General features: G+C 60.4%; 1 protein-coding gene across 1 annotated transcript in view; it reads right to left on the bottom strand.

Annotated features, from left to right (window-relative positions):
- The window catches only part of NCLN (nicalin), a 24,480-nt gene extending 4,361 nt beyond the window's left edge, over positions 1–20,119 (bottom strand). Inside the window, exons 1-10 of the mRNA XM_017848020.1 lie at positions 19,878–20,119; positions 13,540–13,730; positions 12,833–12,981; positions 9,950–10,053; positions 7,123–7,199; positions 4,345–4,448; positions 2,135–2,223; positions 1,826–1,965; positions 1,295–1,473; positions 50–137 (exon numbers count right to left, since the gene is read on the bottom strand). Coding sequence (XP_017703509.1) covers positions 50–137; positions 1,295–1,473; positions 1,826–1,965; positions 2,135–2,223; positions 4,345–4,448; positions 7,123–7,199; positions 9,950–10,053; positions 12,833–12,981; positions 13,540–13,730; positions 19,878–20,061 — 1,305 coding nt within the window. The 5' untranslated portion in view covers positions 20,062–20,119. The remainder of the gene's footprint in view (positions 1–49; positions 138–1,294; positions 1,474–1,825; positions 1,966–2,134; positions 2,224–4,344; positions 4,449–7,122; positions 7,200–9,949; positions 10,054–12,832; positions 12,982–13,539; positions 13,731–19,877) is intronic.
- Positions 20,120–20,125: the final 6 nt, after the last annotated feature.

The raw sequence follows: 20,125 nt of genomic DNA, 5'->3' as shown, positions 1-20,125 counted from the left end.
GGGGCTGGGGCTGGGGCTGGGGCTGGCGCTGGCGGCAGCAAAGGCTTACCTTCTCCGTGAGGTTGTAGATGACTCGAGTCAGGGCCTCCGCGATGATCCTCGTGTTACGGGTCAGAGTCTTAGAATCCACCCGGGACCTTCACAATTCAAAAACAGTAATTTAAAATGTGGACTTGGAGCTGAGCATGGTAGCTCTCACGCTTGTAATCCCCGCACTCCAGCTAGAAGATAGAGTGAGGCTCTGTCTTTTTTTTTTTTTAAATTAAGCTTAGCTTTAACTACTCAGCTGACATGCAGACGCAGGTTCACCGGGGGCTTCCCACCTCCAGGCCCCCCACACCCCGACCCGCCCCTGTGCGCAAGTGAGGCTCGCGCCCTGAGGCCTTGGTTCCTACTGACTCCGTTTTCTGCTCTTCTGGGATTTAAACAGGACTATTCCGTCCTGGTGGAAGAATCCATTCTGGGACCCTCTAGAAATTAGAAATCCCAGGTGGCCCTCCTGGGCTGACCCCTGGTGGTCTTGAGAGAGCTCAGTACAGTTGGGACAGCCATGTGCCCACCCTCACTTCCTGGCACTCTTTCCCGGTTGGTGGGCGACCGCCACCTCCATCCTTTCCAGGACTGAGATCACACACGGATGTGCCCCTCCCTCCCGCCACGGGCTTCTGCAGGCCTCCAATGGCCGAGCTCACACCACTCCTGAGGGCCCAGTGACCTCAGAGCAGAGCAGATGAATGGGAAGGGTCTATGCCAGGCCTGCAGGCGCTGGGGGAGGAGACGGCGCCCACCTGCTGGTGCCAGGACTGGCCGGGGTGGCCAGACTGTTTCAGGCTCCACAAAAGCCTGCCCAGGGGCTCACATGATAGCAGGGAGACAGGCAGGACTCAGGGTCAGAGGACACAGGAAGCCAGAGAGACAGTGCCCAAGAGGGAGGCTGGGCAAGGAAGGGCTGGGGTGCAGTAGGGGGCCAGGCTCCCCGAGACAGTCGCCAGGGCCCTGAAGAGGCCCAGAAGCAGGAGCTGCTTGCTCCTAACTCAACAGGTGATGGGGTCTGGGGGTCCCACATAGGGCCATGACCCCAGGCTGCTGGCCTCGCCCTCCCTAGCCCCGGTAAGGAAGAGCTTGCGAATGGCCTGACCAAACAGCCGGCCTCGGCCACGCACCAGCCTCTTCCCCACAGCCTGTGGGGCGGGGGGGGCGCTCCCTCCAGGCTCTCATGGCCCCTGGAGTTGCGACCTGTGGCTCGGCCCCCAGGAAAGCTCTAGGAGGGGCTGGGCGGCACTGCCGTGCTCACCGCACGTCCATGATGCTGCTGCGCTGACCGTCGCGGTGGCTCTCCAGGTGGGACAGCGTGAAGGCGGGCAGCCGGCGGATGGCGAAGCGCTCGTGCTCCCAGGCCAGCACATCCTCCGCCAGGTTGATCCGCTTGTGCACCATGGAGAACCGTACCTCGGGGAACTGGTGTGCGGCCACCTGCAGCCGGAGGTGCCATCAGCAGAGGGCAGGCAGGGGTGGTGGCCACCCAGGTCCACTCCCCAAATGCCCCAGGGGCCTCCCAGAACCCCCGAGGGTGCAAAACAAGGAGAAACCCACCTGCCCCCGGGATCCCCCGAGGCCAGCTAGAGCCCCGGTGGACGGTGAGCACTGGGTAAGGAGGGACAGGGGAACACCCCGGGACAGAAGGCCCCAGCACAGCCCCGACGCAGTGTGCCCCTCAGAGCCCCAAAGGCAGACAGCAAGGACACCCCGGGACAAGACGCCGCAACCCAGCCCCGCCGTGTGTGCCCCGCAGAGTCCGGGGTCCATCCGTCAAAGGGGCACCCACCGTCTCCAGCTCCCGCAGGAAGGCGTGCTGCAGGGTGCCCTCCCGAGGCGGCTTGGACACGTGCAGGTGCAGGCTGCTGCCTCGGCCCACGGTGTCCAGGCACAGCACGAAGGCCACGTTGTCCTGAAGCAGGCTGGAGTCTGCAGGGCACCGAGAGCTGGCGGGGCGGGTGGGGACTAGGAAGTGGCCCCCGGCCCTCCCTCCGTGCCTCCCCACAGCACCACCCCTGCGGCATCCCCACCCCTCCACCATCCGTGCTTCCCAACCACCTTTGCGACACCCCACCCCACCCCACCCGGGGCCGCTCACCTGTGTGGTCCAGGTTGTCTTCCAGCCAGCGCTTGGTTCCCTGGTAGTTAAACTTGCCTCCTCCAGAAGCAAAGAACAGGAGGTTGTACCTGGCGGGGGAAAACCTGGCGTTAGCTTTGACAGGCACGCACCTGGGGTGGAGAAGGGACCAGGCCAGGTCACAGGTCCCTTAGGAGGGGTATGAAGGCCTCCCCAAAGTAGGAAATCCTGACCAGTCCCTTAGGGCAGGGCATGACCCCTCAGCCCTGTGGACACCAGGGCCGGATGGTTCTCAGGGGCAGGATTGTTCTGGGCACTTGAGGGTGCTGAGCTGCATCCCTGGCCTCGCCCACCCCACACCAGGAGCTTCCCTCAACGACAACCACAAATTACGCAGTGTCTCCCAGCAGCAGGGCCTCCCCACATTAGACCCCAACTCTAGAGGCTTCTCTGAGCCCAGGAGGAACCAGGGTGACCAACCAGTCAACAGACACCAGGAGGCCAAAAAAATAAAGTCTATTCACTTAAAGAAGAAGAATTTTTTTCTTCTTTTAGGACGGAGTTTCGCTCTTGTTGCCCAGGCTAGAGTGCAATGGTGCGATCTCGGCTCACTGCAACCTCTGCCTGCCGGGTTCAAGCGATTCTCCTGCCTCAGCCTCCCGAGTAGCTGGGATTACAGGCCTGCACCACCACAGTCAGCTAATTTTGTATTTTCAGTAGAGACAGGGTTTCACCATGTTAGTCAGGCTGGTCTTGAACTCCTGACAGGTGACCCACCCGCCTCGGCCTCCCAAAGTGTTGGGATTATAGGCGTGAGCCACACAGCCGGGCCAGTAATTCTAATGGAACACAGCCTGGGCTGTTAGAAGGGTCGCCAGGGTCAGAGAAGGAAACTGCTCAGCATGTCCCCTGCCCTCATCCTCCCATGTCCGCCCCGAACTCTCTCCAACCCAGTCCCTTCTGCCCCGGAAACCCAACCTCTGCGCCAGCTGCCAGGAAGCCCCCGGGCCTGGCAGAAACCAGCCCTGTTCACGCGTGTTTGAAAGCATGAGCTTCTCAAAAGGCGTCAGTGGGGGGCTGCGGGAAGCGGTTCTGCAGCTTAAATAAAAAAAAAGTTTTGGCTGGACGTGGTGGCTCACACCTGTAATCCTAGTGCTTTAGGAGGCTGAGGCAGGAGGACTGCTTGAGGCCAGGAGCTCGAGTCCAAGTTCCTGCCTAAACCTGGACGTGACTCCCGGCGTCTTGTGACTGTACGAAGGCTGAGAAACGTCTCAGCCACAGTGGCCCTGGCCTCTCTGAGCTGCTGACACAATGACGACAGCAGTACCGGCTCGGAAGCGGGCGACTGTCTGGGCCAGGCTCTCACCTGCAGGTGGCTCTACCCACCCCGCACAGGAGACACAGTCATGTCTGGAGACATCTGTGGTTGCTACGTCTGGGGACGCTCCTGGCACGGAGCAGGTGGTGCCCAGGACAGAGTCATCCACAAAAGACGTCCACAGGGCCACGGGGGACGAAGCCTGCATTCATGATCTGGGGAAAAATCGAGTCTGCCCCTGCTGACACCAGACACCAGGATAAACTCCCGACGGGGCGGATGGTATAAACCAGGGGGCCCCAGCTCCTGGGATTCTCCTCCTCTCCCCCTTCCCACTCAGGGTGTGGATTTCAATGTGTGCAGCCTCCTGCGACCTCAGCGGGGCACATGAGCATGGGACAGTCTCTTGGGGGTCCGTGGAATCCCCTAACCCAGGGGGGTCTCAACCAGGGGTGATTCTGCCCCCAGCAGAGTGGGCGATGTCTGAGGACACCTGTGACTGCCACAACTATGGGGTACTGCCGGCATGGAGTGGGTGGGGGCGGGACGCTGCTCAGCACCCTGCAGTGCCCAGGATGGCCGCAACCCAGCAAAAAATCCAGCCCTGCCCGCACAGGGCTGAGGGGATCCCCCGGTTCCAGGACCCTTAGCCGAAAGTCTCTACCATTTGCAGCTGACAGCATCCCCAGCAGGTTCCTGGGGCGAGCAGCAGCCGGGCCCCGTGGGCCTCCAAGAGACGCAACCTGCGAGGCCTCAGCTTAGCCCTTGATAAACAAGGCACCCCAATTCCTGGGCTAAGGCCCACTTTGGGGCCAGGAGGCTCCACAAAAACAGCTGCAGAGGCGCCCGGTGGGTGGCGCTGTCCGGCAGCGCGGCACCCGTGCCCGTCCCCCTGCCCGCCCCTGGCACTCACGCAGCGTGCGTGCGCTTGTAGGTGTAGAGCCGGGAGAAGAGGCGTGCCAGCTCCAGCAGCACGGAGACGCCGCTCCCGTTGGAGTCCGCACCCAGAGACAGCCACTGCAGGGGCAGGAGAGGCACGGTCACGGTCACCCCCGCCCCGCTCCCGCAGCCCCACCACCTCACTGCCCACAGCAGTCGCGGTCATCTCTATCACCCCCACCCTGCTCCCGCAGTCCCACCACCTCACTGCCCACAGCAGCCACGGTCATCTCTGTCACCCCCGCCCCACTCCCACAGTCCCACCACCTCACTGCCCACAGCAGCCGTGGTCATCTCTGTGGTGTCCCCCAGCCCCTCTGCCATGTCCAGCGGGCAGCTGGGATTGTTCCCCTCCTGTATTCAATCACCAACTGATGGCCTGGGATCTGCAGGGCCCCGCCGAACCCAGGACTCTCCCCGTCCACCTCAGCTCGGCCCGCGCCCAGGAGAAGCTACATGCAGAGTTTGGAGCCCAGAGCCGGGCCGGATTCGCTCACGGAGGGCAGCGTCTGTCCAGGCCCAGTCTTTGTGCGGGATCCCCTCCATGGGACCAGCCCTTCCACCCTCGAGCCGCGGCCGCAGGGAGACCTGCACAGCCCGACCACATGCCTTTCCTGCCCTCGGATGCACCTTTGTGATCTAAAGCAGCCTTCTCAATAAGGCCACACTGCTTCTTGGACATTGCAAGGGCTTGGGACCGTCCCAAGACCACAGCATATAAAGGGGACCTCGGTGACACTGAATTCAGGGGGACAAAAAACACCCTCCTCAGTGCGAGAAGCCAGATCCAAAAGGCTTTGTTCCCAGCGTAGGATCCGTTCACAGGACCCATCCAACAGGCCAACCCACAGGTGCTGGGACGGACGTGCACGTGCCGGGGTTCCGGGGCTGGGGAGGGGACCAGGAATGACAGCTGATGGGGCAGGGCTGCTTTCTGGGGTGATGGAATGTTCTGGAATTAGAAAGAGGTGGAGACCGTACCACTTTGGATGTACTAAAACCCACTCCTATACTCTAAAATGGTGAACTTTATGTTTTATGATTATCTCAAAAAATAAATTTGGCCGGGCGCGGCGGCTCACGCCTGTAATCCCAACACTTTGGGAGGCCGAAGCGGGCGGATTACCTGAGGTCTGGAGTTCGAGACCATCCTGGCCAAAATGCTGAAACCCCATCTCTACTAAAAATACAAAAAATGAGCCAGGTATGGTGGCGGGCGCCTGTAGTCCCAGCTACTCGGGAGGCTGAGGAAAGAGAATTGCTTGAACCCAGAAGGCGAAGGTTGCAGTGAGCCGAGATTACGCCACTGCACTCCAGCCTGGTGACAGAGCAAGACTCCATCTCAAAAAATAATAAATAAATAAATAAATAAATAAATAAAATTTAAAACAAAAAAAGCTTCACAGCGGACAATGAGGACAGAGAAAGGCAGCAGGCGCAGTGGCTCATGCCTGTAATCCCAGCAGGTTAGGAGGCTGAGGCTGGTGGATCGCCTGAGGTCAGGAGTTCAAGAGGCACTGCCCTGAGCAGCTTGAGTTTCTGTGTGGGCCCCAGCGGGACCAGGCATTCTCAAGGCTGGGGACATAGCCCTCCAAGGAGTTGGGAACACAGCCAGGTAGCAGATCTGCCCTGACCCTCCACACTCTGCCTGGTTCAGCTGATTTGTGTTGGGAGGAGGAGACAGGGCCGGGTGTGGTGGCTCACGACTGTAATCCCAGCACTTTGGGAGGCTGAGGCGGGTGGATCGCCTGAGGTCAGGAATTCAACAGGCACCGTCCTGGCTAACATGGTGAAACTCCATCTCTACTAAATATACAAAAAATTAGCCGGGCGTGGTGGCAGGCACCCATAGTCCCATCTACTCGGGTGACTGAGGCAGGAGAATTGCTTAAACCTGGGAGGCGGAGCTTGCAGTGAGCTGAGACTATGACACTGCACTCTAGCCTGGGCAACAGAGCGAGACTCTGTCTAAATTAAAAAAAAAAAAAAAAAAGGAGGCAGGGTGCTGGTTGACGCCCCCGACCCCGCTCCCACTCAACCTGCGCTGAGCAGAACAGAGTTTGTGCCGCAGGCCTGAGACCAGGAACCTGCACCAGGGCCCTTGACCCTCGTTGACAGGACAGGCTCTGTCTGGGGCCACAGCTGGTCCTGCAGACACCATGGTTCACGCACACGCCCTGCTTCCCTCTGGAGTCTGGAATCCCGGCATGGGCCAGGCAGCAGGCCCACAGAACCAGCCCCCATAGGAACCAGGTGCTGGGTCTCTGGAAGCCTTGCTGGTGACGGTGCTTTGGGCTGTCGTCCCAGCTCACTGCTGAGGATGAGGCGTGTCCCATGGGACACACGGGGAGAAGGCCTGGAAGCCGGGCCTGGCCTCCCCGACCCACTGCATACGCCTTTCCCTTCGTGGATTCTGCTCCTTGCTCTGTGGCCTCTTGCTGGGACAAACCACAGCCACAAGGAGGCCTCGTGCGGAGCCACGGCACCCAGCGCTGGCCTGACTCAGACTCCCTGGGCTCAGCCTCTGACACAGCCATACCGAGACCTGGGACCCCAGGGCAAGAACCAGGCCTGTTTCAGTCCCACGACACCCACCCTAAGGCCCTTGTGGGGACCGGGATGACTGGCAAAGGCCATCACAGGGTGAACCACTGACCCCGACCGCCATCCCCCACAGGCGCTTTGCCTCAGCACTGCCTGGAGCCAGAGTCCAAGCCCTGTGGGGTGGGGGGGATGGGACACTCATACGTACGGGGGCCACTCCGAAGGCATCGTAGTGGGCCACGATGACGATGGTGGGAAGGTCCTCTCCGCCCAGCCCCGTCAGCCGCCCCTGTGGAAAGACAGCGGGGGAGTGGCCTGGCTGCTCCTGGGGCAGGTGACCCATGTGTGGGGCTTGGAGACCCCTCCCCTCTGGACCACGTGGGGCCCGTCCGCTGGGTGCCAGCATCGGCCTCAGCACTGAGGCCCACAGGAGGTGCTAGCCTCTGACTCTGGGAGCCCCAGGGAGCTCCTCCAGGGAGGAGGTGGAGCTGGGAACAGGGACCCACCCATGCTCTGGCCCTCAGGTTGAAATCTTTAAAAATCGAGTTGGAAGGCCGAGGCAGGCAGATCACAAGGTCAGGAGATCGAGACCATCCTGGCTAACATGGTGAAACCCCATCTCTACTAAAAATACAAAAAATTAGCCGGGCGTGGTGGCAGGCACCTGTAGTCCCAGCTACTCAGGAGGCTGAGGCAGGAGAATGGCATGAACCCGGGAGGCGGAGCTTGAAGTGAGTTGAGATCGCGCCACTGCACTCCAGCCTGGGCAACAGAGCGAGACTCCGTCTCAAAAAAAAAAAAAAAAAAAAAATTGGGGAGAGTAGGAAGATAAGTTTTTATAGGAACGGGGCTAATCCCCTCAGCCAGGCATTCGGATTCCTTCAGGATCTGTATGCACCCATCCCTGCCTCCTACCCCACCAAAGTCGGATTCCACTCTAGCCCAGGGGCCGACAGACTTTCATAAAAGGCGAGAGGGGTATTTTCAACCTCGGGGATCAGATGGCGTCTGTTACAACTACTCAGAAACTGCCATGGGTGGTCTGCACATGCATCGGCTTGGCTGTGAGCCATAAAACTTTATTTACACAGCCGGGCACGGTGGCTCACGCCTGTAATCCCAGCACTTTGGGAGGCCAAGGCGGGTAGATCACCTGAGGTCAGGAGTTCCAGACCAGCCTGGCCAGCACGGTGAAATCCCCTCTCTACCAAAAATACAAAAATTAGCCGGGCGTGGTGGTAGGCACCTGTAATCCCAGCTACTCAGGAGGCTGAGGCAGGAGAATTACTTGAACCCAGGAGGCGGAGCTTGCAGTGAGCTGAGATCACGCCACTGCACTCCAGCCTGGGCAACAGGAGTGAAACTCCGTCTCAAAAAAAAAAAGAAAAAAGAGAATTACAAAAAATTAGCTGGGCGTGGTGGCACATGACAGTAATCCCAGCTACTCAGGAGGCTGAGGCAAGAGAATCACTTGAACCCAGGAGGCAGAGGTTGCAGTGAGCAGAGATCGCACCACTGCACTCCAGCCTGGGGGACAGAGAGACTCTGTCTCAAAAAACAAAAACAAACAAGCAAAAGCTTTATTTACAAAAGCAGGCAGAGGGCCGGCGGCGGCCTGGGGACTCCCCGTCTGGCTGTGGGAGTCTACCTGCCGTTTTTGCAACAAGCTTTTCCACTTGGAAATCCTTCAAGGCTGAACTCAAAGCCCAGCGGCCAAGAGGGCTCTGCTCATAGGAGAAAGGGCACAGCCAGGGGAAAGGGAGTCGGCATGGCTCCATGGGATCTGGAGCCCAGTGTGCATGCCACTGTGCAGCGTGATGCAGGCCAGGCCACAGGGTCTCATCGCGTACCAACTGGCACTGTGAACAGGACCTGCCTCCCGGGCCCACAGTACAATCCAACAGGAACAAACAGAACAGCCGCCCTCAACAAACCCCAGGGCTCCTCCGCCAAGGCCTGTGTATGGGGAGCCAGGGCCTCCAGGACACTTTCCCCACTCCCGCCTAAGCCAGTGCTTTTCCACTCAGGCCCCCCTCCAAGGCCTGGGTCCCTAAAACAGCAGGCATGTCTTGTTCAGGGCTCCCCCAACAGTGAGACAACTCCACATCTGTGTGGACTCCTCTGCGCCCTTCACCGGCGCTGTCCTGTGGGGAAATGCTGGGGGAGTCGGTGCTTTCTCGGGTTTTTTTTTTTTTTTTTGAGACGGAGTCTCGCTCTGTCGCCCAGGCTGGAGTGCAGTGGCCGGATCTCAGCTCACTGCAAGCTCCGTCTCCTGGGTTCTCATCATTCTCCTGCCTCAGCCTCCCGAGTAACTGGGACTACAGACGCCCGCCACCTCGCCCGGCTAGTTTTTTGTATTTTTTAGTAGAGAGGGGTTTCACCAGGTGGAGCCAGGATGGTCTCGATCTCCTGACCATCGTGATCCGCACCGTTTCGGCCTCCCAAAGCTGGGATTACAGGCCTGAGCCACCGCCCGCCTTCTTCGGTTTTAAGGCCCCCTGCCGGGTGGCTGCCAGCAGCAGCGCGTAGGCCTCACCCTCTGCTCTGCCTGGGATGATCTGCCCGTAGCTGCTCCACACTGGCAGGCTCCCCCACCTTCTCTCGCTCTGCTGACACCAGGGGTGCTTGGAAGGGTCTGTGAGGGGACGCAGTGTCCTGGGCTGACGGGTTGAGGTTCTGTGCGAGGGAGCTGGTGACGCTGCCAGCCTGGAGGGGGCTTCCTGGGAGGGGCAGCTGGTGCAAAGGCCCTGGGGTGGGAGGAGGCGGCTTGGTGTGTGGGGGCCCACGATGGAAGGAAGGAGATGGGACCGGGGGCTGGCAGGGGCCCTGGGCACTCCACAGAGTGACTCCCCAAGCCATGTGTGAGGTTTGGGTTCTTTCAGCTGCCAGCGGGCCACAGGTTTTCAGCCGGCCGGGGTAGAGATCGACCAGTTTCCCATCAGAGGCTCCCCTCTAGTATGGCGAGCCCGGGAGCCCAGGCGGATGGCAGGGACCCTGGGGGACGCGGGGCCAACCACTCCGGGCGGGTGGCACTCAACCTCCACGCTTGGCGATGAGCCAGTCACTCACTGGCCTTGGCATCTGTACCCCGCTGCGTGACCATCTGGAAGCCCGTTGGCAAGTGGCTGTACGCAGAGTACTGGGGAGAGGGAGAGGGCGCGTCAGCTCGGCCCATGCCAGGGGTCCCAGCCAGGGGACGTCCCCAGCACCGACACCGCAGGTCGGGGGCTCCGGGTGCGCCAACCAGCTGGGTGTGGGGACGTGACCAGCAGATTTCGATACCGACGTGATACCCGTGCTCCCCTAGCACACCTTCTCTCAAAATGATTCACATCTCCTTTCTGGAACGTTCTGCTGGGGAATTTCTCGCCAGCCATTCTGATCATTTTCTCCCAGGCTCAAAACAGCTTTCACTTAGAGACTTTAGGGTCAGGGCCTTGCCGATAATGCCTGTGATTCACCAACTTTTGAGTCTGCCTCTGTGCTTTAAGCGTTTTAAAAAACACAACGGTTTATTTTTCTTTTGAGTACAGGGTCTCATGCTGTCACCCAGGCTGGAGTACAATGATGCAATCATGGTCCACTGCAGCCTCCACCTCCCAGGATCAAGCATCCCGTCTTCAGCCTCCCAAAGGTCTAGGATACAGGTGTTGAGCCCTGCGCCTGGCCTAAAAACACAATCGTTTGAAATAAAATAAGGGATTATAAAAAATCATAAAAAAATGGAAAAAGCAACTGTCCGTGGTATGTAGAAAGATGATTGGCCGTGTTGCGGTGGCTCACGCCTGTATCCGCAACTTTGGAGGCCGAGGCGGGACGATCATGAAGGTCAGGAGATCAAGACCATCCTGCCTAACACGGTGAACCCATCTCTACTAAAAATTACAAAATTAGCCGGGCTGGTGGCGGGCACCTGTAGTCCCAGCTATCTTGGGAGGGCTGAGGCAGGAAGAATGGTGGTGGAACCCAGGCGGCTTGCAGTGAGCTGAGATCGCACACTGCATCCAGCCTGGGCGACGGAGGCGAGACTCCGTCTCAAAGAAAAAAAAAAAAAAAACAAGAGAGAATATGATCACTGGGGGGAAGCATGCTCCTGGGAACTCTCTGTAAAATATATATATATATTTTTTCAAGTCAGAGTCTCGCACTGTCACCCAGGCTGGAGTGCAATGGTGCGATCTCAGCTCACTGCAACCTCCTCCTCCCAGCTTCAAGGGATCTTCCCACCTCAGCCTCCTGAGCAGCTGGGACTACAGGCAAGCACCACAGACCTGGCTAATTTTTTAAATTTTCTGTAGAGACAGGGGTCTTGCTATATTGCCCAGGCTAATCTTGGACTCCTGGCCTCAATCAATCCTCCTGCCTCAGCCTCCGTAAGTCCTGGGACAACAGGCGTGAACCACCATGCCCAGCCCTCAACATCCTTTTTACCAGCTGCATAATACTCCACCAAGTAGATTCCTCGTTCAGGTTGCAATGAGCCAAGATCGTGCCACTGCACTCCAGCCTGGGCAAAGGAGTGAGACTCCATCTCAAAAAAAAAAAAAAAGAAGAAGATTTCGCTTTCCTTCTTCTCTAACTGGATACTTAAGTTTTTGCAGAACTATACTCTTCTGTTGCCACAACAAAAATGGCCATTGTCAAGACTTTTAACCTAGACCAGGGGTTGAGAACGGTTTCTGAAAAGGGCCAGATAACGCTTTCGGCTTTGCCGGCCAGATGGTCTCTGTTGCAGCCGCAGCAATTCAGCTCCGCTGTTGGGAATGCCACCCTGGACCGTGCATAAATGAACGTGGCCCAGTACCAATAAAACTTTATCAACAAAAACAGGTGGCCCCTGGGCCGGCATTAGCCAACTCTGGATCTAGAATCCCACTGATCTGGCTGTGTAGGATGAACCTTTCTTTTTTTTTTTTCTTTTTTGAGATGGAGTTTTGCTCTTGTTGCCCAGGCTGGAGTGCAATGGTGCGATCTCAGCTCACCACAACCTCTGCCTCCCAGGTTCAAGTGATTCTCCTGCCTCAGCCTCCCAAGTTGCTGGAATTACAGGTGGTCGCCACCATGCCTGGCTAACTTTCTGCATTTTTTTAGTAGAGACAGGATTTCGCCATGTTGGCCAGTCTGGTTTCGAACTCCTGACCTCAGGTGATCCACCTGCCTCGGCCTCCTTTTTTATAACTTGAAACCACAGCACCAAACTGCTTTTGCTGGGGCTGGGCCGGGACACGCCTGCCTGTCGTGCCCTGTTCTCTGCCGCCCTGGGCTCTGGGGCCTCCCTTCTCAGCCCTGCTACCCCAATAGCTGACGACTGCCCTGGGCAGGCCCCTCAGCTGCCTCCTCCAGTTCCTCTTTCTCCTCACTCTCCACAGCGGCCACTCCCATCCTTCCCCACCACAGGTCCCACTACAGAGCTGCAGGCTCCTGCTCTGAGCTCGCTACCAGCGCCCCCGTTCACAGGGCTGGAGGAAAGAAAGGTATGGGCCCCTTCTCCGTAAGAACACCGCCGGCACACCCACACCGCCGGCACACCCACACCGCCGGCACACCCACACCGCCCACTCGAGATGTGATGCTGAGAATGTCTTCGGCAGGTAGAGAACTGAAGAGATGGCCGATGTCTTTCATCAACCCTGAGCCCCTGAGGATGGGAAAGGCTTCCCCTGAGTCCGTGGTTCTGGTCTTTCGTGTGCACAGAGCCAGTAGCTGGGTGGGGGACAGGGGACTGCAAAAATGTGGAGTCCCAGGTCCCAGCCCGGAGGTGGTAATGCAGCAGGTCCATGCAGGGCCCAGGAACCCCCACTGTTAACCCCGGCGAAGGGATGCCTCACACTGAGGGTGGAAACAGCCCAGGGTGACCACAGCCCTCGGGATGGGGACGCCTCCCCATGCCCATAGCTTCCGTCCCTGTAGCCCGGAACCCACCTTCAGCAGCAGAGGCGGAGCCCTGGGAGGCGGAGGCGGCCTGGGTCTGCTCGTAGATGGACAGCAGGGCCTCGTCCTCCACGGCAAAGTACACGGGGACGATGGTCTCCATGGCCAGCATCTCGGGCTCAATCTCCATGAATTGCTGTGGAGCAGACGCATGCTTAGGGAGCTGCTGGACTGGCGGGGGTGGCAAGGTAGCAGGGGGCCCAGTGGCTGTCCCTGGAGAGCAGGCAGGTCCTCAGAGCACGGCGTCAACCGTAGGACACTCACAGGAAACCAGGGCTTCCCCCTATCCCACCTGCCGCATCTCATCTGCAAAAGCATCTTCACCCAGGGCACCTGCTGGATTCTACCAGCTCCTGTTCACTCAAGGCAGGGTCTCTCGCGCAGCCCTGTGGACCCTGGGGCCAGACCCCTCTCCGGGGTGGGGCCGTCCTGGGCACTGCAGGGTGCTGAGCAGCATCCCTGGCCTCCCCCCACTCCACACCAGGAGTGGCCCTCCCTGAACACTTCCGGTCATCACCCAGCATCCTCTGAAGACAGAATCGCCCCCGGGGGAGATTAACGGTGCAGGGGAACAGTCCATCCTACTTTCCAAAGGGCTCAGAGAGGCGAAGCGACCTGCCTAGGCTCACACAGTTGCCTCCAACTCCTGCCCCAGCTCTGGACCCAAGCCGGATGGGGCAGGGCAGACGCTCACCCGGACAACGTCCTGGGGCACGGCGGCCATGGCCCTGGGCAGGATGATGACCACGGCGCCCGCCGACTGCCGCAGGGCCTTCTGGTACTGCTCATAGGAGAAGTCCAGTAGCCGCATGAGGACACAGCGGCGGCTCAGCACCTCCGCCGCCATGGTGCGCGCCTCCGTGTTCAGCACTGCGTTCCGCGTGCCTGTGGGGACAGGGGCGGGGTCATGAGCCTCAGCAGGTGGCCAGGCCAACGGAAGGGGACAGATCCAGGCCAGGGACCCACCCAGTAGCCCCAGCCCCAGCCCAGAACCTGGAAGACCTCCGACTCGAGAAGCTCCCAGGGTCCCCCAAGCCTGCACCCCGCACACCGGGTGACGGGCGCTGTGAACATGTGCCAGGCCCATGCCCACGGGTTCAGTGCCACGCTAACCCTGAGACACTCTGGGATTCTCAGACCTCTTGAGAATCTTTGTTTTTTGGTTTTGTTCTTGAGACAGGGTCTCCCTCTGGCGCCCAGGCTGGAGTGCAGCAGCACAGTCTCAGCTCACTGCAGCCTCCATCTCCCAGGTTCAACGGACTCTCCTGCCTCAGCCTCTCGAGTAGCTGGGAATTACAGGCGCCTGCCACCACGCCAGACTAATTTTTGTATTTTTAGTACAGACAGGGTTTTGCCACACTGGCCAGGCTGGTCTCAAACTCCTGACCTTAGGTGATCCGCCCGCCTTGGCCTCCCAAAGTGCTGGGATGACAGGCGTGAGCCACCACGCCTGGCCCCCTTTGAGAACATAATAAAAGCAGAGCCCCTCTCCCGGGAGAAACCCACACTTCCCCACCCCCATACCGAAGTCCACACAGGATCCTAGACCAGGGCTTGGCAAACCTCTTCTGCAACAGACCAGAGAGTGAGTATTTCTGGTCTGTGTCTCGACCACTCAGCTCTAAAACAGCAGGGTGAGTGCAACCATGTACAACAGGTGGAGCTACGTGCCAATAAAACCCTATTACATAGGCCCAGGGCGGGCCGGATTCGACTCCTGTTACGGGGGTCCCGGCTGGGGAATGCTCCCCTGAAGCCTATTCATGGGCCCCAGGTTAAACCCCTGCACTGAGCCACGAGACTGGAACAGAGCCCCTCTCGGGCTCGCCTGCTCTGGGTCTACCCTACACGCCTTGGACATTTGAGCTTTCTAGAAGTCCAGGGGCTGGGGCGGCAGGAGGCTCAGCAGCTCGGGCTGTGGTGCGTCTGAGGCGAGGTGGGGCTTCCCCAGAAGGCCGGGCCGTGGCTGAGAGCCTGGGGCTGTCACCCCCTCACAGGCTTCTTCATTTCCGCGGTGGTGGTCCCCGCAGTCGCCGCTCTGGAAACGCGCCAGGGCTCCTGGTTTTGCTGCTGCTGTTTGCTTCCTGGGACTGCTCTTCCCTCCTCTCTCAGCAAAACGTCCTCCACCCAAAAAGACACAGCTCAGGGGTCCCTGCTCTGTGCACCTGAGCTGCACGTGCACCCCCCACTTCCTGCCCCTTCACCCCTGCAAGTCTCAGCACCGCGACGATCTACCTGCTGTCCGCCACACTCCGCGACGGCCACCTGAGTGGCCCTGGAAGGACCCTGGAGAGCGCCGGCCCCTCTAAAGGGGCCACCCGTGTTCAGCTGGGACACAGGCCTCAGTGGACCACACGGGAAAGCTGGAAATCCCGATTCTTACATCACATCACCCAAATGTTAAAAGACAAGCAATGATCTAAAACATCTCAGCGCCGCACAGGCCAACCCGACGCCACGCAAAGCACGGAAACAGACCTGACGCAGGTGGCCCGGGTGCGGGCCTGACGCGGGGGTGGGGGGGCCAGGGGCGGGCCAGCGGGGCCTCCCATGTGAGACCCATGCAGGAAGCACTCAAAATCACGATGCCCAGAGCCAACTCCAGCGTCCCCGTGGGAGCCAGCCCCACTCTGAAGGTGGATGCCGGATGCTGGGGAACCCTCATTCTCTCACCTCCCCATAGACGCAGCTCTTCCCAGGGCCTGCGCTGAGCCTTGGGCTTGGGGCCAGGGGCGTGCATGAGTCCCCAGCTCTGCTGTCCAGCAATGTGCTGTCTGGGAAGCAGCGGGAGGGAAGCAGCCTGCTCCAACGGGGCGTCCGATGGGCTGAGCTGGGTGCGTGGGGGGGGACAGGTGGGACACGGAAGGGACACAGATCCCAGGTGGGAATGGGCAGGGTCACAGGTGCAGCACAAGGAGGTGGGCACAGAGAACCACCTCCAAGGCCTGGGACGGAGGAGCCACAGGGGGCCACGCCGCCAGGCCCGGCAGCCTCACCCCTGTTCCCCTCTCAGTCTGATGTCACCAGGCCTGTTGGGGGCCTTTCCTCTTCCCGTGGGAAGCCCCTCAGGGAGGTGGCAGCAAAGCCCTCAAGGGAGTCCTGGGGGGCTCCTGCAGTGCTAGGAGCACCCTCCCCTGCACCCCACCTGTCCCCACATGCCCTGGCCTCCCGGGGCGGCTCGAATGCCACCTCTTTGGGGCCAGAAGATGAGGCCCACTGGCAGGCACCCCACTGTTCTCCGGGCCTCGAGTTCCTACAAGTGGGACGCAGGACATGCTTTAGGGAGCGAGTGAGGCCGGAGAAGGGAAGGAGAGCGGCAAGTCAAAGGAATGGGGGTGGACGCCAGCACGCAGAGCTCCCGGAAGGCCACCGCCTCCCCTTTAGGATGAAACCCCGCCCATCTGGGCCCCGCCTCGTGTCAGCACCAGCCAAGGCCATGCTGCCCTCCGGATCCCAGCCTCCGCTCACTTGGGGCCCAATGGCAAGGGCTCTCTGTGACCAAGGCCCATCTCCCCAGGAGCACAGATGGCCTTGGGTGGCCCCAGCCTCCCTCGAGGGCCAGGGTTGGGCCAGGTGGCCACAACCTAGTGTGGACACGGCCCTCTGTGGAGGTGAAACCAGCACCAACTCCCTCAGACCTGTGTATGAATGGGCAGAGGCCACTTGTGGTGGATGCCATGGAGGGCACCGGGCATCCTGAGAAAAGTCACCAGCTCACGTGACAGGACTGGACCTGAACAGCGGCCTGGGCACCTATCTCTCTATCAAGGGCCAGACGGCCAACCTTTCCCCTCTCCGGCCACAGGACTCTGGCACAATCACTGAACTCAGCTGTTTCTGTGTGAAAGCAGCTAGAAACAAGATGCTAATGGATGGGCATGACTGCATGCCAATAAAACTTTATTAACAACAATAGGCAGAGGGCCAGACATGACCTACAGGCTGCAGTTAGCTGGCTCCCAGATGAAGGCGTTCTGGCAAGTCTGACGGACTTGACGGATCCTGGGAGCTGGGCACTCCAAGAGGTGCTAAGGTTCCCACCTCACATGGGCCATGAGCTCCACGAGCCCCCCTGCTGTGAACGGCAGCAGAGCCCAGAAAGCCTTCACCCAGCAGGGCCAGAGTCCACTCACAGGAGAGGGGCGCTGCGTACCTGGCCAACAAGACCCAGATCACACCCAAACACAAAGGGCACCGCCCCACCCTGCGTCTCTCAACAGCAGCAGGAAGGAAGCTGGGAAAGGAATCTCCAGCGAATAAGGGTTGCAGCTCCTCCCGGTGGGGCGCCCAGGGGTGAAAGCACACCAGGAAGATGGTGGTGGAGGGTGGCCTCAAACGCAGCACACCGGGGCATCTCAAGGGCTGTCCTCAGCAGGGCTCTGGTCCAAACCACCCCCAGTCTCTCAGGGGCGGCCACAGCGACACAGAGAGGTGTGCCGGCCGGGCTTTGCCTACCCTGCGAGAGCTGGGCTGTGCTTCCCCGGGCGCAGATGAGGAGCACGAGGCTGAGGCAGGGCGGCTGCCCCACGGGCTCCTCCACTCACCTCTAGAGCCCACGGACCAGCTGGGCGAGTGCCAGATACAGGGGAAGCTGGGCCCAGCTTCCTCACCAGGAGAGAGAAAAGCTGGGGGCCAGGGAGGAGGGTACAGGGGAGAAGAGGCCAATGAAAAGGAAGACTCAGAAGAACCCAGGATTGTGGGCAAAGGCTCCAGGGAAGCGAGGAGAGAGACAGGACTGCAGGGGAATGGGAGGGAGGCGCCGCCAAAAAGGGGCCGAGAGAAACGGGGAAGGAAATGGGGTGAACGTCGGGAGGCTGCGGAGAACAGGAGGCCACACAAGGAAATGGAAGGGACTCCAGGAGGCTGGAGAGGGTGTCCGTCCCGCTGCAGAATGGCGGGACACCTGCTCACTCAACAGCCAACATGCATTCCCTGGGCGGGCGCGCGAGGAGAGAAAGGGGGCCCACACCCACCCACGGACAGTGCAGGAGCCACCAGATCCCACCTGCCCGGGGGGCTGGAGGGAGGCCAGGTAAGCTGGGGGCCCAGGCAGGAGACGCCAGGAGTGTGAACAGGGCCTCCGAAGGGCCTGGAGAAACAGGGTATCTCCAGCTCTAGGAGTGGGAGCTCTGGAGTACAGACTGCCCTGGAAACCCCACGGGAACTGCTATGACAGCCACAGCCACGTGTGGCTACTTGGGTTTATGACCCTCAAGCAGCACTGGAAATTCTGCCCCTCAGTTGCACAGGCCACGTATCGGGGGCTCAGCAGCGTCCTGTGGCTGTTGGCTCCTGTGCCAGGCAGCAAAGATGGAGGCGATTCCACAGGATGGTGCCGGTCAGGATCTTCCCCGGGGGAAAATCCCAGCCAGCGTGGAAAAACGCGGTCATTGCATTAGGAGCCCCTGGCCTTCCACTCCAGTCCCTCCAGAGCCTGGGGCCTTGGGTTTACACCACCACTCTGCCCCACGCGCGCTTCCTCTGGATACTGTGGACATTAGGACCGGATCGCTCTCTGGGGTGAGACCGTCCTGGGCACTACAGGGAGTTGAGCAGCGTCCCTGGCCTCCACTCACTCCATACCAGGAGCACCCGCAGTCGTGACAACCACAGATGTCCCCAAACATCACCCAGCGTCCCCTGGGTTGACAACAATGGCTCTAAATGAAAACATCGTAACTCTCGGGCAAAACGGGACCTAAGGCCAAAGTCTGGTTCCATCTCCAGAGATGGGCTCCCCAAGGGCTGCAGAGGCTGGGGTGCCCGCACCTCAGGCTGAGTCTGAGATGTGACGAGAGGGACCAGTCCAGGAGAATCTGAGCTCGGAACTAAGGGGGCCGGGAGAACATGTGGACGGGAGTCCTTTACAGGAGAGGCCAGGCCTTGACTTCCAGGGACCTGAGGAGCCAGGCTGAAAAGACAAACCAGGGACCAGAAGGTTCTGGAATGCCAGGGACAGCTATAGCCAGGAAAAGACAAGCGAATGTGGAATGTCTGGACACTGGGGTCAGGGCCACGACGAGAGGGGGCGGGGCTATTGAGTAGGAGACTTGCAGAATCCAAGGGCAAGGGGGGGCTCTGCGGGTGCGAATTTGGAAGGGGATGAGAAAATCCTGGAAAGATGGAACAGGAGGGGTTCTGGGAAGGGGGTGAGGAGGCTGAGCTGAGGGGGTGGGTGTGCATCAAAGGCGGGACAGAAAGAGAGTCAAAGGGAACCCCAGGCGAGTGGACTGAACTGGGGACGTGGGAGGAGGCCAGGGAAGCTGGGCTACCAGATTCTGAAACATGACTCACGAACTGGGACCTGAGAGCGTCAGGTGTCTGGGAAGAAATGGGCCCCTGATGTGGGGACCGGTGACCAGAGCGAGAACACTCAGAGCGGGGTGGAATTTGGGCACTGGACAAAATGCACTTGGCACCCAGGGCCGTGGGAGGGGGTGGGGAATACCGGACCACCGCGTCGGATGGCTCAGCCTGGCAGAAATCAGTGCGAGGACCTTCAACTCCAAACGCAGTCAGCTAAAGGCGGGAGGCCTGGGAACACGGACGTGACCCAGTGGATCCGGAGACCAACCAGATGGTCTCCAGAACAGGGCCCTGGGCGCTGGAGGTCAGGACGGGAGCGTCTGCTCAAGTGAGCCCGGACCAGGAAGCCCAGGGGGCCGAGGGGGCCCAGGAGGGAGAAACTCGGCAAGGCAGGTAGACGCAGGCCCGGCTGGGGAGAGGAGAGAGGGGACCTAGTGCTCCAGGGGCGCGAGACGCTTGGCCCGGCCACGAATTCAGGGGCAGGGAGCCCTGGGCAGGGGCCGGGGACTGTGGGAGGGAGCGCGGGGGTTTCCTGGGCGCTAGGCAAGGAGAGTCGGGGTTCCAGGGCACCCGGGGGTCCAGGGCATCAGGGATCTGCCTCGCCTGGGGCCTGAGCATGGATCGGGCGGCCCAGGCCGGAGCTAGGGATCGGCCTGGGGCCGGCCGGGCCGGAGTGGCGTGGCCGGGGAGAGCGGGGAGCCCCGAAGGGGGGCCGGGGACACGCACCGTAGGGCTGGCCCTGCAGGTCGTACTGCTGCATGCGGTACACGGTGAACTCGTGCGCGGCGTCGGCGGCGGGCAGCGGCGGCGCCACCAGCAGTAGCACGGCGGGCAGGAAGACGATGAAGCCAAGCGGCAGGCACGACGCCTTCAGCATGTTCTCCAGCACCTCGCCCGCTTCCTCCAGCATCCTGGCCGGCGGCGGGGCCGCGCGGGGCGGCAGCGGGGACGGGACGGCGGCGGCGGCGGCGGCT

The sequence above is a fragment of the Rhinopithecus bieti genome, unplaced genomic scaffold (genome assembly GCF_001698545.2).
Source record: "Rhinopithecus bieti isolate Rb0 unplaced genomic scaffold, ASM169854v2 scaffold_30687, whole genome shotgun sequence".
Lineage (NCBI taxonomy): Eukaryota > Metazoa > Chordata > Mammalia > Primates > Cercopithecidae > Rhinopithecus > Rhinopithecus bieti.
This window is presented reverse-complemented; position numbering and strand designations above follow the sequence as displayed.